The sequence below is a fragment of the Synchiropus splendidus genome, chromosome 17 (assembly GCF_027744825.2).
Source record: "Synchiropus splendidus isolate RoL2022-P1 chromosome 17, RoL_Sspl_1.0, whole genome shotgun sequence".
NCBI lineage: Eukaryota > Metazoa > Chordata > Actinopteri > Syngnathiformes > Callionymidae > Synchiropus > Synchiropus splendidus.
The window spans coordinates 18,175,995-18,189,306 of record NC_071350.1 but is presented as its reverse complement, the minus strand read 5'-3'; the positions used below and the strand labels follow the sequence as shown (position 1 = coordinate 18,189,306).

The 13,312-nt window shown below is 51.4% G+C and overlaps 1 protein-coding gene across 1 annotated transcript; it reads left to right on the top strand.

Moving 5' to 3' along the window:
• Positions 1-1,695: 1,695 nt before the first annotated feature.
• On the top strand, positions 1,696-12,665 carry LOC128747939 (rho GTPase-activating protein 35-like). The gene is made up of 7 exons (XM_053846195.1): positions 1,696-2,292; positions 5,520-9,408; positions 9,644-9,785; positions 9,867-9,944; positions 10,052-10,183; positions 10,286-10,391; positions 10,692-12,665. Exons 2-7 carry the CDS (start codon positions 5,689-5,691, stop codon positions 11,089-11,091), a joined length of 4,578 nt encoding a protein of 1,525 aa, XP_053702170.1. The 5' UTR covers positions 1,696-2,292; positions 5,520-5,688; the 3' UTR covers positions 11,092-12,665.
• Positions 12,666-13,312: the final 647 nt, after the last annotated feature.

The window sequence follows — 13,312 nt, the reverse complement described above, 5'->3', positions numbered from 1 at the left end:
AGACAGAGGCTTGACCCCACGAGACGACCCCCGGTGCGGAAGCTCCTCACTCCAAAACAGAGACAAAGAATTACAGCACTGAAGACAAAACGACTTGATGGTTGGTCCTGCTCTTCTGCACTGTTAAATGTGGTGTCTGCAGCCACAAGGGGGCGAGGATGCTAAATTCAATATAGGTAATGAGATATGACTGGGGGTCAGTGCCAAGTCCACAGTGGAGAAGACAGCAGGTTCAGCCAGGTAGGAAGGGCGTTAGAGAGAGCATTTACACCAGGTGGGATCTCAGCATTGTCATCTAGCTTCCCAACATACTTCAGACGTGCGACCATAAAAACCACGATTCAACTTTAAAGACTTGGTTTGAAAACTGCTAGTGGTCTAAGGAAGATAACACACATTCATCTGACGCAGCACATTTAAATGAGGTTCCACTTCACTCACATTTTCAGATACATTATTTTAGTTTTATCAAGTTATTTATGTTTCTCTGGTTCTGTTTTTTGCTACACTACAACTCCTCTTTTCAGTGTGACGTCAATTTTTTTTATTTATCAGATTGCATTGTCATTGATAAATCCTGATGATAAAAAAAGCTGTAATAATATTTTGAGGAAGATAACACATCGATCTGACACATTTAAATGAGGTATCACTTCACTAATATTTTCAGATTCATTTCCTTTCTTTGCAAGTTTTATCAAGTTATTTATGTTTCTCTGGTTATTTATTTATTTATTTTTTATCTCTACAACTGCTCTTTTCAGTGTGATGTCAGATGTTGTTTGATGTTATTAGATTATATTGCCATTGATAAATCCTGGTGATAAAAAAAAAAAAGTTGTAATAATATTTTAAGGAAGATAACACATTGATCTGACACATTTAAATTACGTATCACTTCACTAATATTTTCAGATTAATTTCCTGGCTTGCAAGTTTTATCAAGTTATTTATGTTTCTCTGTTTTTTTTTTTTATCTCTGCAACTCCTCTTTTCAGTGTGACCTCAAAAAGACTGACTTAATGATTTTTATTTATTAGATTGTATTGCCATTGATAAATCCTGATGCAACTGTAGTATTTTAAGGAAGATAACACGTGGATCCAAAACAGCACATTTGAACTGGATTTCACTTCACTAATATTTTCAGATTCATTTCCTTTCTTTGCAAGATTTATCAAGTTATTTATGTTTCTCAGGTTATTATTATTATTATTATTATTTTATCTCTACAGCTGCTCTTTTCAGTGTGATGTCAAATGTTCTTTGATGTTATTAGATTGTATTGCCATTGATAAATCCTGGTGATAAAAAAACAACTGTAATAATATTTTAAGGAAGATAACACATCGATCTGACACATTTAAATAAGGTATCGCTTCACTAATATTTTCAGATTTTTTTTTAATCTCTACAACTCCTCTTTTCAGTGTGACATTATTGTATTTCCGCTGATAAATCCTGATATCTAAAAAGTAAAAAAATAAATAAAATCAAATTTCAATTTTTTCAATCATCAACCAGAGTATTAAAACATAACATAATATTATGCAGTTATGATCATGTGGTTTAATAGCATGTAGACTTATGTTCTGCCAGTGGCGTCGGAGGCATCGATGGCCGGCAGTGAGGAAGCCGCAGACGCAGAGCAGTGGATGGAGCTGCTGCTGCAGTGTAGCGAGGGCGCCGCTGGGTGAGTCTCTCTCGCTCGCTCCCCGCTTCTGTCTCAGCGCTCACACAGAAAAGAAGCAACGCTGCCTCCACTGGGGGAGGAGGGCCGCCGCCGCCATTATCGCCCAGCTGCTGCCTGGAACAAGCACTTTCACCCCGGCGATCTGCTGCTCCGGCGAGCCGGGACATGATCCATCGCCGCCCCGGTGGAAGCGGATTCCAGCCGAAACAGCAGATTCGTCAAACTCTGCCTGGCGTGGCGCGGACCGGCCCTGCTGCTCTGCGTGGCCACAACAATGGACACAATCATCATCGCCCCAAGAAACGTGGTTTGAGCGCAGGACCGCGGCGGATTTTTCGAGCCGGGATTTATTCTGTTCTCGCCACCGAGGAAAACGCGTTGAAAGTGGACTTTTAAATCTGCGTTTCCATTACGGGGACAGGGATGCTAAGCGGGCGGGCGCGTGCGCCGGACGTGAGCACAAGCCTCCGACATTTGCTGCGGTTCCACTAGTGTCCCGGCGACTGCGGGGTGTTTGCTTTTTTTTGTCGCCGTGCACATCGGGAGGCTGCGGCAGGAGCCGGCCTGACAGATGCAGCAGAAGGAAGACGACTGCGCTGGTATGTAGCCGCGTGCTTCCCCTCCTTTCACTGACGACAGCAGCTGGCTGGGTGAGGAACCTGCCTCAGCCCCGCATGGCCGCCGGCTTCTGCGCGCCTTTGCTCCGCCACGGTCCCGCGACGTGGGCTGCAGGCCCGGCGTGCTCAGCCCTCCTCTTCCTCCCTGCCAGTGCAGCCATTAATCCGGCACATTGTCAGACCCCATCAGATTGCATGCGACCGGAGGAGTCCGTGTGAGGTGGAGACGGGTCACTAGGGTCGCTATGACCGTCTGGCCCGGCTGGTACGGTTCCGTGACCTGCCGGGGTCCACTTCTTGCTCACAAGTCACAGTCTACTGGTGAGGTGCCCTTTCACCTGCTGTGATCAGGAACATCCGATGGTTCCTCTGCTCCAAGCTGATGCTGTGCAAGAGCTGCTGCTATAGGTGGACATGACCAGAGGTGCGTCATCCGTCACTGACACCTATCATGCAGGACATCCCAAACAGATGAAAGTGACGGCCGTGGAGTCACCTGAGGAACCGTCCTGACACCAGGGCTGGGCAGTGAGACGTCCCCACACTCTGGCTAATGTCAGGAGCTGAAAAACCCACCGAGAGTAGTGTAAGGAAAGAGTGTATCGTTGGAGTTTGGAATTCACATGGTGACCGTGGCGCTGCCCTGACCTCACGAGGGCCACATCCAGCCGGGGGGCTGCGCTCCGCCCTCCCCTGACTTCAACCCACCACCCAGATAAACTCAGGATTCCTCATCCGAAATATGATCTGGCACTGGTCCCACTGTCCTCATTGGTTTGGGACTCAAACACATGGTGCGTGGATGGCAGATGAGCCCCCCATATGGCTCCCATTATCCCATTCTAATTCACTGTATAGACACATCCACAAGCTAGCACGCGCGGTTAGCCTCCTGCAGTATTACTGTTGCAAAAGCAGCTTACAGAGGAGTGGCTGGCTATAATAATCATTTATATTGATGTGTTTCTAATCGCTCGCAGCAGGGCTGTGGACAACAGTGTCGCCCAATAACCGCCTGACATTAGCGCTGCAGCCCCTCGGTCTGGCGTCGGTTAAACCTGACTTTAGTGTCGACGTCAGTGGGTGATTCATCTTTACGGTGAGCAATGAATCGCGACAAACGTAAAGGAGAATGTTATCAAAAGAAAGGCAGCGATGACGAGAAAATGGTGGGAAAATATCTACTTTAGTAACAAGGCCAAAATGAACCCACAAAGATGAAATGCAAGTAAGGATATTAAGAAGTGTAAATATGCCAGGAAACCTATCGAAATATTTCATATTATATGCATTTCATTTGAGAGAGATAAGAAGGCAATTTATTCCAAAATTTATTTTCAATATTCCTTCTATGTGTTTTGAGGAACAAGACAAAATGCCCAATGAATGTCTTTAGTCTTTGAACAAGTACGTGCTATATTTACTGCTGAAATGGTGGTGGTGACTAAAAGAGAACAAAAAAAATACCCAGACGTATTACAACATGCCAGTAATGGTTTTAGTCTGACCTCAAAAGGGCCACGAAAATACAGGCATCGGGCCACATATGGCCCCCGGACCACCCTTTGCCCGGGTCTGGGTTAGCTGGTTTGTTAGCCGCAGCGTTGCGTGTCACCGCACCAGTGAGACTTGGCCTTGTGTTGGGTCTAAGATGATCCTCAGAGTTGTCTGACAGAATAGTCAATCACTGCATTTGTGACTCTCGCAGGGAGAGAACAACTATGCTGCGCAGCTTCGAGCCACACCTACTTCAAGACACTGGTGTTAGTCAATGTGTTTGATCTGTGACCTCGCCCAAATATTGGCCGAGGCTCATCCTGTTGACTTCCTGACTGGTCGGCGGCGGCGGCGATTTCACCCCACCACCTTCTTGCCTCCAGATTTTCGCTTCATTCCGGGCTGCGTTGGCTTTAAAGAGCTTCCGTCCTTCCTCTGTGATCAGCTGATCGATGCAGACACAGACTTCCCCTCTCTCCCCGCACCATCTTTTCCCTGATCTTCGTGACTTTTCTAAGCTGAATGGATTAGTGCTGTCCCAGAATGACTGGTCAGAGCTTCCTGATGTAAATCACAGTGTCGCTGAGCTGTTGTCACATGAGGTCCGACCTCTCCGTGACGTTTTGTGTGTGTGTTTGAAAAGACACATTGAACCTGTAATGTATTTTTCTGGACTGGCAGGAGCCATATGATCTTCAGTTTGATGTTCTGGACTCGTCCAGTAGCACCATTTATTCAGGTTTCTGGGTTTAATAGCAGCTTTCAGTTTGATGACCATTTTATAGCCAAATGAATATAGATATGAAATGTCCATCTTGAGTTGTCAGGAGTGAAAATCATAGTCCTGGACTTGGCGGTGGTCAGTGGCCAGGGATAAAAAGCAGAGCGTGGGTCCATAAGGTCACGATAAAGGCGTCAATACAGACCAACTATCACTATTCTCACTTTCACGACTGCCTTTCACTTGTTTAATGGGGTCATTAAACGAAGACTGTTTCCTTCTTCATTACTTCCTGTCTCAGCGAGTCCTCCTCCTTCACCTGACTCCATTGTCCGCTGGAGTCTCACACTCCTCTTCATGTCCTCATTCATCACAACCCTGAACCACATGACTTGTCTTTCTTGCTCTCTCCGTGATTCTCCTCTCAGCAAGTCCCAAACCCGCTGACTTCATCTCAGCGCCTCTGATGTATTGGTGCAGGAGGGATAAAGAACTGTGGCCGACCATGAAGCCAGAAGCACCACAGATGATTTTTAGAGTCTGAGGTCGAGCGTATCTGTCATGAGTTAACATCTCTTTTGGCTGAATGGACCACATTTATTAGTAAAACATTTGAAAGTGATGCACTTTTGAAATACATATTACAAATGTATAAAGTAAAATATTATATATATTTTTTCAAATAAATATTTGAAAAATATTACACTGATATTGCCATGACCTCTTTATGCTTATTTTGATTTGTGCTAAAAAAAAAAAAATGAGTTCACCGTCTACTCTTTCGTGAAGCCTGAACCAAAACATTAGCAGTTAAAAGATCCAATGTTTTTTCTTTCGGAGAGGGGCGGGACTAGCGCGCTAAGCTAGCCGCTGCACTAACATGCTCCAGAGCAGCGTCGAACAGTGGCGATTCAACACAAATCATATTGCTACGCCGACTGTCTCTTTCCTTTTGAGCAGTGATCCAATATCCTTTCTTTCTTCTCTACAGGTCCTGACAGAATAAGTGAAGGAGGCTGGTTCAAATCCCCCACGGCTGGTGGTTCCACACCATATCCAGAGGAGCAAGTTTGATTCTGTCTGTGGGTCGACAAGTTTATGGACAAACAAGTCAACCATTTCACAGTGCCTGATAGTGGCAGGATGCGCCAGAGCGGAGTATGATGGCGAAAAAGCAAGATGCCCGCTCGCCCATTTACAACCTCATCGTGGTGGGTTTGTCGGGAACAGAGAAGGAGAAGGGACAGTGTGGGGTTGGAAAGTCCTGCTTGTGTAACAGGTTTGTGCGGTCCAGTGCCGACGACTTCTACCTGGACCACACGTCGGTGTTGAGCACCAGTGACTTTGGGGGTCGAGTGGTTAACAATGACCACTTTCTGTTCTGGGGGGAGGTTTCGCGGCTCCTGGAGGAGGGCCCCGAGTGCAGAATGCATGTCGTGGAGCAAACGGAATTTATCGACGACCAAACCTTTCAGCCGCACCGTAGCACGGCCATGCAGCCGTACATCAAGCGGGCCGCCGCCACCAAGCTGGCCTCGGCGGAGAAGCTCATGTACTTCTGCACGGACCAGCTGGGCCTGGAGCAGGACTTTGAGCAGAAGCAGATGCCTGAAGGCAAGCTGCAGGTCGACGGCTTCTTGTTGTGTGTGGACGTTAGCCGAGGCATGAATCGCAACTTTGATGACCAGCTGAAGTTTGTCACCAACCTTTATGGTCAGATTAGCAAGACAAAGAAGCCCATTGTGCTGGTGCTCACCAAGTGTGACGAAGGGGTGGAACGTTACATCAAAGACGCGCACACGTTTGCCATCACGAAGAAGAGCCTGCCTGTCGTGGAGACCTCGGCGCGTTCCAACATCAACGTCGACCTGGCGTTCCTCACCTTGGTTCAGCTCATCGACAGAGGTCGGGGAAAGCCCAGGATCATTCCCTACTTCGAGGCGCTGAAGCTGCAGAGTCAGCAGATTGCATCCGCTAAGGACCGTTACGAGTGGCTGATCAACCGGATCGTGAAGAACCACAACGAGACCTGGTTAAACACCAGTCGCAGGATGAACACCTCTCCGGAGTACAAAGAGTATGTCTTCTTGGAGGGAACGGCCAAATGCAAGAAGCTCTTCCAGCAGCACGTCTACCGCCTGAAGCAAGAGCACATAGAGAGGCGCCGGAGAAGTTACCTGAGCACTCTGCCTCTAGCACTTAGTTCTTTGGTGCCTGACTTGGATGAGATCGATCAGCTGAGCTGGTCCGGGGTTCAGAAGGTCCTCGAGTCTAAGCAGCACTTTGCCCACTGGTTTGTGGTTTTGGAGGACTCCCCGTGGGAAGACACGTCTCACATCGACAACATGGAGGATGAGCGGATCCCGTCTGACCTTCTGGAGACCACAGAAGCCGAGGATATCTTTAACACCCACCTGGAGCATTTGCGCAACGAGTGCCGACGTGCAGAGCTGCGGGTGGAGTTCAAGCAGAAGCTGATGTCCTCTCCGTTCGTCACGCCCGGAAAGCCGTGGGAGGAGGCCCGCAGCTTCATCATGAACGAGGAGTTCTACCAGTGGCTGGAGGAGCCAGAGTACCTCGACCTCTACAACCGCCACCAGAAAGAGATCATCGACCGCGCCAAAGAGGATTTCCAGGAGCTCTTGCTGGAGTACTCTGAGCTTTTCTATGAGCTGGAGGTCGACGCTAAACCCAGCAAGGAGAAGATGGGAGCCATCCAGGAGGTTTTGGGAGAAGAACAGAGGTTCAAAGCCCTTCAGAAGCTTCCGGCCGAAAGAGATGCCCTAGTGTTGAAACACATCCATTTTGTCTATCACCCAACCAAGGAGACTTGTCCCAACAGTCCCCACTGTGTGGACTCGAAGATTGAGCAGATGCTAGCGTCGCGCTTCCCATCATGCTACCCCTTCTTTGATGTGAAGGCTCATTTCGGGGACACGAAAGCAGACCGGATCAATCTGGTCATTCTTGGGAAGGATGGACTTGCCAGAGAATTCGCCAACGAGATTAGAGCCCTGTGCACCAATGATGACTGGTACGTCTTGGACGGGAAGATGTACGAGCTGACGCTGAGGCCCATCGAGGGCAACGTTCGTCTCCCCGTCAACTCCTTCCACACCCCGACCTTCACGCCACACGGCTGTCTGTGTCTGTACAACTCCAAGGAGTCCCTCTCCTACGTGGTTGAAAGCCTGGAGAGAGTCAGAGAGTCGACGCTCGGGCGGCGGGACAGCCAGCTGGCGCAGCTGCAGACATCGCTGCTGCTGGTCACAAAGAGGGGCGTGGGCTCCTACGTCGATATTGGTGGAGAAACTGCCTTAAACCTCATCACCCAGGGACAGCAGGTGGCACGGAGACTGCAGTGTAGCTTCCTGGACCCCGCGTCGCCCGGCGTGGGCTACGGCCACAACGTCAACGAGTCTCAGATCAACCAGGTGCTCAGGAGTCTCTTGGACATCAGGAGGAGCACGTCCTTCAGCAACAACTCCCCTCCCCTGTTTCCGGAGCATCCGGGGCTCAGGGACTCTCCTCATCAGCCCGCCCCCGAAGCAGATCTCCGGGTGGTCATGTGCTTAATGTGCGGGGACGGCTACGACGTGGAGCAACTCTTATCCCCTTTCCTCATGCATCAGCACTGCCGGCCCATGTCCAATAACGGCACCTCAGTTTTGATCGAGCAGACCATCGCGGGGCACAAGCTGGCCATCGAGCTCTCGCTGCTTTCATATCACGCCTCTTTCACTTTGAGAAAGAGCAGGTTGGTGCACGGCTACTTCGCCGCGTACTCCGTCGCTCGCAAGGCCTCGCTGGAGACCTTGTGCGCGTTTCTGTGCGAGGTGCAGGACATCATCCCGGTCCAGCTGCTGGCGGTGGGCGACAGCCAGGCGGAGCTCACGGACAGCGACTACGCCCGCGAGCAGCTGATTCAGGGCGAGGAGCTGGCGCACGAGATCGAGGGCCGCTTCAACAGCGTGGTTTGCGGCTCCGGGGGCGTGGCCGGAGGGCTCCACCGGATCGAGATGTTCCACCCGTTTCTGATGGAGGTGGTGGAGAAGCGCAACATCGTGGAAGCCACGCACATGTACGACAACGTGGCGGAAGCCTGCACCAATGAAAACGTGTACTCGCCTCGCTGCAGCTCCCCCAGTCCGGTCACCATGTACCTGGACTCGGAGGACGACGTGGACCCGTCGCCCCCGTACTACGACGGCACGCTCTCCTCTCACGGTGGGGGCTACAACATTCAGGACTTGGATTCCAGTGACATATCGGTCATTTCTGACATCAGAGACTTTGAGAGTAAACTGAACAACAAGGTGCCGCCTCACGTGAGAGTGAAGCCCGGCGTCACCTTCGACTACCGCAAGGTGAGCAGGAACCCCTACATAGACACGCTGGGCCACCGCCGCTCCCTGCCCTCCGCCGTTACCTGGGTTCCTGGGGGAGACGTGGGCTACGACCCCTCAGACTACGCTGAGCCCATCGACGCCGTGTCCAAACCCCGTCCCAGCAACGAAGAGATCATCTACTCCGTTCCGCACGACAGCACGCAGGGCAAAATCATCACCATCCGCAACTCCAACAGGATGCACTCCAATGGAAATGGGTCCGACAGCGAGGCGGACAGCGGCTCCCTGGAGCGGCGGAGGAAGTTCTCCGCAGCCGGGGTGAAGCCTCGTCTTTACAGAGACCGCTCCAAGCGGCTGGGGAAGTTCAGCAGCTTCCGCAGCAGCTTCATCGGCAGCGACGACGAGATGGGAGTCCTTCCCAAGTGCAAGGAGGAGGACTACGGCACCCTGAAGGGCGAGAGTCTGGTCAGCGAGGAGAACGAAGATCCAAAGAAGAGAAACATCCTGAAGAGCCTTCGCAGGACCGCCAAGGTTCGTATGAGTGGATGGGAGTTAGCGTGGCGGGATCTTTCTCCTGGTGACTCAGGCTTTTGTTATCGCACACTTGGTTTTGGGGGGGAACAGGGAGAGTCTGTCGGTCCAGAATGGTGGCACAAGCTAACCAGTGCCGGGGTCACTCTCCTCTCGTGGATAGATTTTACCGGTAGATTGGAAAACCTGTCTGATGAATGTTTAGACCTTGTTGACGTGAGTCCTCCTCCCACAGAAAACCAGACCAAAAGCCCGACCAGCGATCCCCAAACCCATGGAGAGCAATTATTTCGGGGTCCCCCTGGCCAGCGTGGTGTCCCCAGACAGGCCGATCCCGCTCTTCATTGAGAAGTGCGTCCGCTTCATCGAGACGACAGGTGGGTCGCCGATGCTCCTCCCGGAAGACAGACCCCGATTTATGGTGTCCAAATCTAATGGTGCGTTTGATCTCACCTCAGGCCTGAACACGGAGGGCTTGTACCGCGTCAGCGGGAACAAGTCGGAGATGGAGAGCATGCAGAGGCAGTTCGAGCAGGGTGAGTGTGACGGGGAGCCGGTGAGGCTCCGGCCAGCTGTCCAGGGTGTCCCTGGCCCCCGGCGTTCGTGCTGGAGCCGGCGACGACTGTGAAACTCTGTCCTGCAGATCACGGCTTGGACCTGGTGGAGAAGGACTTCTCCATCAACACTGTGGCCGGAGCCCTGAAGAGCTTCTTCTCCGAGCTGCCTGAGCCCCTGGTGCCTTGCGCCCTGCAGGTGGACCTCCTGGATGCCTTCAGTAAGCAAACACGGCTGTTTTGGGAGGGTCCGCGCTCTTGAAGTCTCCACCGGGGTTGGGCGGCGCCGCAGGAGGTCACTGGCTGCTTGTGTGTGTGTGCAGAGATAAACGAGCGCGAGCAGAGGCTCTACACCATGAAGGACGTGCTGCGAAGGTTCCCGCGGGAGAACTACGACTCCTTCAGATACGTCATGAGCCACCTGAACAAGTGAGTCCTCCTTGCCTCCAGAGTCTTCTGACCTGTGACCTGGTGTTCTCAAAAGAGTTTTGGAGAAGTTCTAGTGTCTCCAGACTCTGAGTCCACTCAGTCAGCCCCGGGCCTCCAGTTCCACACAGGACTGAGGCCCCAGGTTTGCTGGGCAGGATCCAGACCCGCAGCACCTACTGCCTACTGTGTTTGGCTGCTCCTGCCATCATCCTCAGGAGCGGTGCTTTACGTTGAGCACCGTGTCTGACTCTGTGAAGGTGTGACTGACGGCCTCCCCCCCCCACTCCTCCCTCCCCCCAGGGTCTCCCAGCTGAGTCGGCTGAACCTGATGACCAGCGAAAACCTGTCCATCTGCTTCTGGCCCACCCTCATGAGGCCCGACTTCTCCACCATGGACGCGCTGACGGCCACGCGCAGCTACCAGACAATCATCGAGACCTTCATCCACCAGTGTGCTTTCTTCTTCTACAACCAGCCGCTGCTGGACTCCCCCAGCGGCCTGGCCGGCCTCCCCGCCTCCCCCACCACCACCGCCTACTCCTGCTACCGCTCCTCCCCCCCCCACAACACGCCGCACTTCAGCCCGCTGCAGCAGTCCCCGCCCACCACCCCCCAGTCCCCGCTGCAGTCCATGCTCCCCCCCCTCCACCAGCACCCCCACTCCCACCACCACTCTCCTGCTGAACAAGAGACACTGTGAGACGCCGCGTGTGCCGCCATGATGCTGGACCTTCACACACATCCATCCCGCCGTTCGTCTCCGTACGTGTGTGTGAGACTCTTCCTCGGCTGGAGGCGAAACCTAGAGGGCGCTGTCCTGCTGTTGAACCCGGCTGTTTCATACTGTTCTTCGTCTCATGAAAGTACCGCCACTGGATTTATAGACTTCTGTAGGTCCTTTGAGCAACGCTTGCTTGGTAGCATAGGGTCCTCGACGTCCGCTCATGACCGTGGGGGGTGGGGGGTGGGGTCACATCCCGGGATGCACTTTATGGATCACTGTTGTTTTCCCTCCGAGGGCTTCATCTTGTTCAGTTGTTTTGTAAACGTCACGCTCCGACAGCCATACGCACCGCCGCCGCTCCGGCAGATATCAGACTTTGTTTACATGCGACTCTTTTGTATCCGCATCTGAAGCACTTTTTTTTTGATAGTCTAGTGTTGCATTTTGAAGATGAACTGTCCATATGTTTTATTGGGAGCGAATGTGGCGCCGGCGTGTAAAGACTTTTGTAAAAACTTGTGTTCGGCTGAAGTTTTTTGGGTTTTTTTTCCTAGCTTGACGGGGCGCGACGCCCTCGTTCATCCTGCCGTGTGAAGCGTAGTTTCCTTTCCTAGTGCTCGTTGGTTGAACTGATCGTGTGTTTAGGGACGACCTCGTGTCCGCGGAATATGAATGTGCTAGCGGCCGCGGCGGCCGGGCTTCCTGTCGCGCCGCCGTCACGGGTGCAATGATGTTTGGGATTTTTACTTCCTGTTTGGGAGATCAAGTCGGCGGGAACCTGCGTGTCATGAAACTGAACTTCTCGGTGGAGACGTTTGATCCGACAAATTTAGAGTCATCTGTCGCTGAGTCCGACTTCCTGCTGATGCTGCGTTCAAAGTCAACTGGCTGAAAAACAGCTTCAGAAAAGTTCAGTTACCGTACTCCGTGGGGCGTTCACTGACCACGTGATGCCTGTTTGCACATCTGTGACTCAATCTTTAACGGGAGAAAAACGCATTTTCGGAGAGTTAACGTTTTGTCGCACTGGGAAGTCATTGAATGCAGCATCGGCTGACACAGCGCAGAAGTTTGCGTCACCTCTGAGACGACTACTGACCGATACGCAGGCGCCCGCTGGCGTCGGCGCCGCGACGTGAGCGCCCCCTTGGTACTGAAGAAAAACACCCGCTCAAACACTGTAACCACCCAAATTCTCGCCCGGTTCCTCTGTTCCGGTTGTTTCTTTGTATATTCTGGGAGAGTCCGCCCACTAGTCCGTGTTAGAAGACCTTTCTAGTGTGTGTTCCGATCTTGAGAATCCATTTTTATGTGACTGACTTGAAGGCCCACTTGAGTTTCCTGCATGATTTTAAAAGAAGACACCAGGGGGAGCCGGACCGAAGCCCCCCTGTTTTAAATTAGAGAAAAACAAGCGCTGACTCGCTGTAACCTTGAAGATGAAGTTGAAACCCCCTGAAGTTTCCGTGTCTGAAGATGAAGGCCTTACGTGAACTGTATCATAGTTAATAAATTAAATCTTGTAAAAGCGAAGCCCCGTGTGTCTGGAGTGGTCAGTGGTCAGAGCTGTGTCGGCCTCAGCAGAAGACTCGCTCCCCATGGTTCGACTGAGGAACAGCCTGGTGTGGACCAGGAAGTCAACCACCCAAGTCAAGACCAGGCCCCTGTGTAAGTGCAGCAGCGCCCCCTGCAGACTCACTGCAACTCTTTACTTTACTTGCTGGTGATGGCACTTTGCAAGTAAAACAACAGGCATCTCAGCCTGGCGTTTGTTTAAAAGACATATCTTTATCTACCGTCTTCAGTGTTAACATTAAGGAAAATATATGAACCTACCAAAACCTCACTGAAGCTGTGTGTATGTCCAGCCTCTTCTTCAAATATGACCTTGTTGAGGCGTTTGAGTTCGTAGGAGTGGGATTTGTCCTCCTGCAGCCACCGTAGTTGGAGAAGCACTACTGGAAACGGCGATAAACATGATTTAAAGAGCCTATTTAAAGGTGGAATTCCTCCTAATAACGTATGAATGGAAATATTTAAGTCCTCCTTAAGCCAGTAACATACGAAAAATATGTTTCTGGCCAAAATTACGAATGTCGAAAACGTTTTTTCAATTCAACTGCTTTAATGTTCCATCATGTACTGCAGCAGTTGACACTCTCTCAAGTGCAGAAGGATCGAGTCATACGTGTTCTCA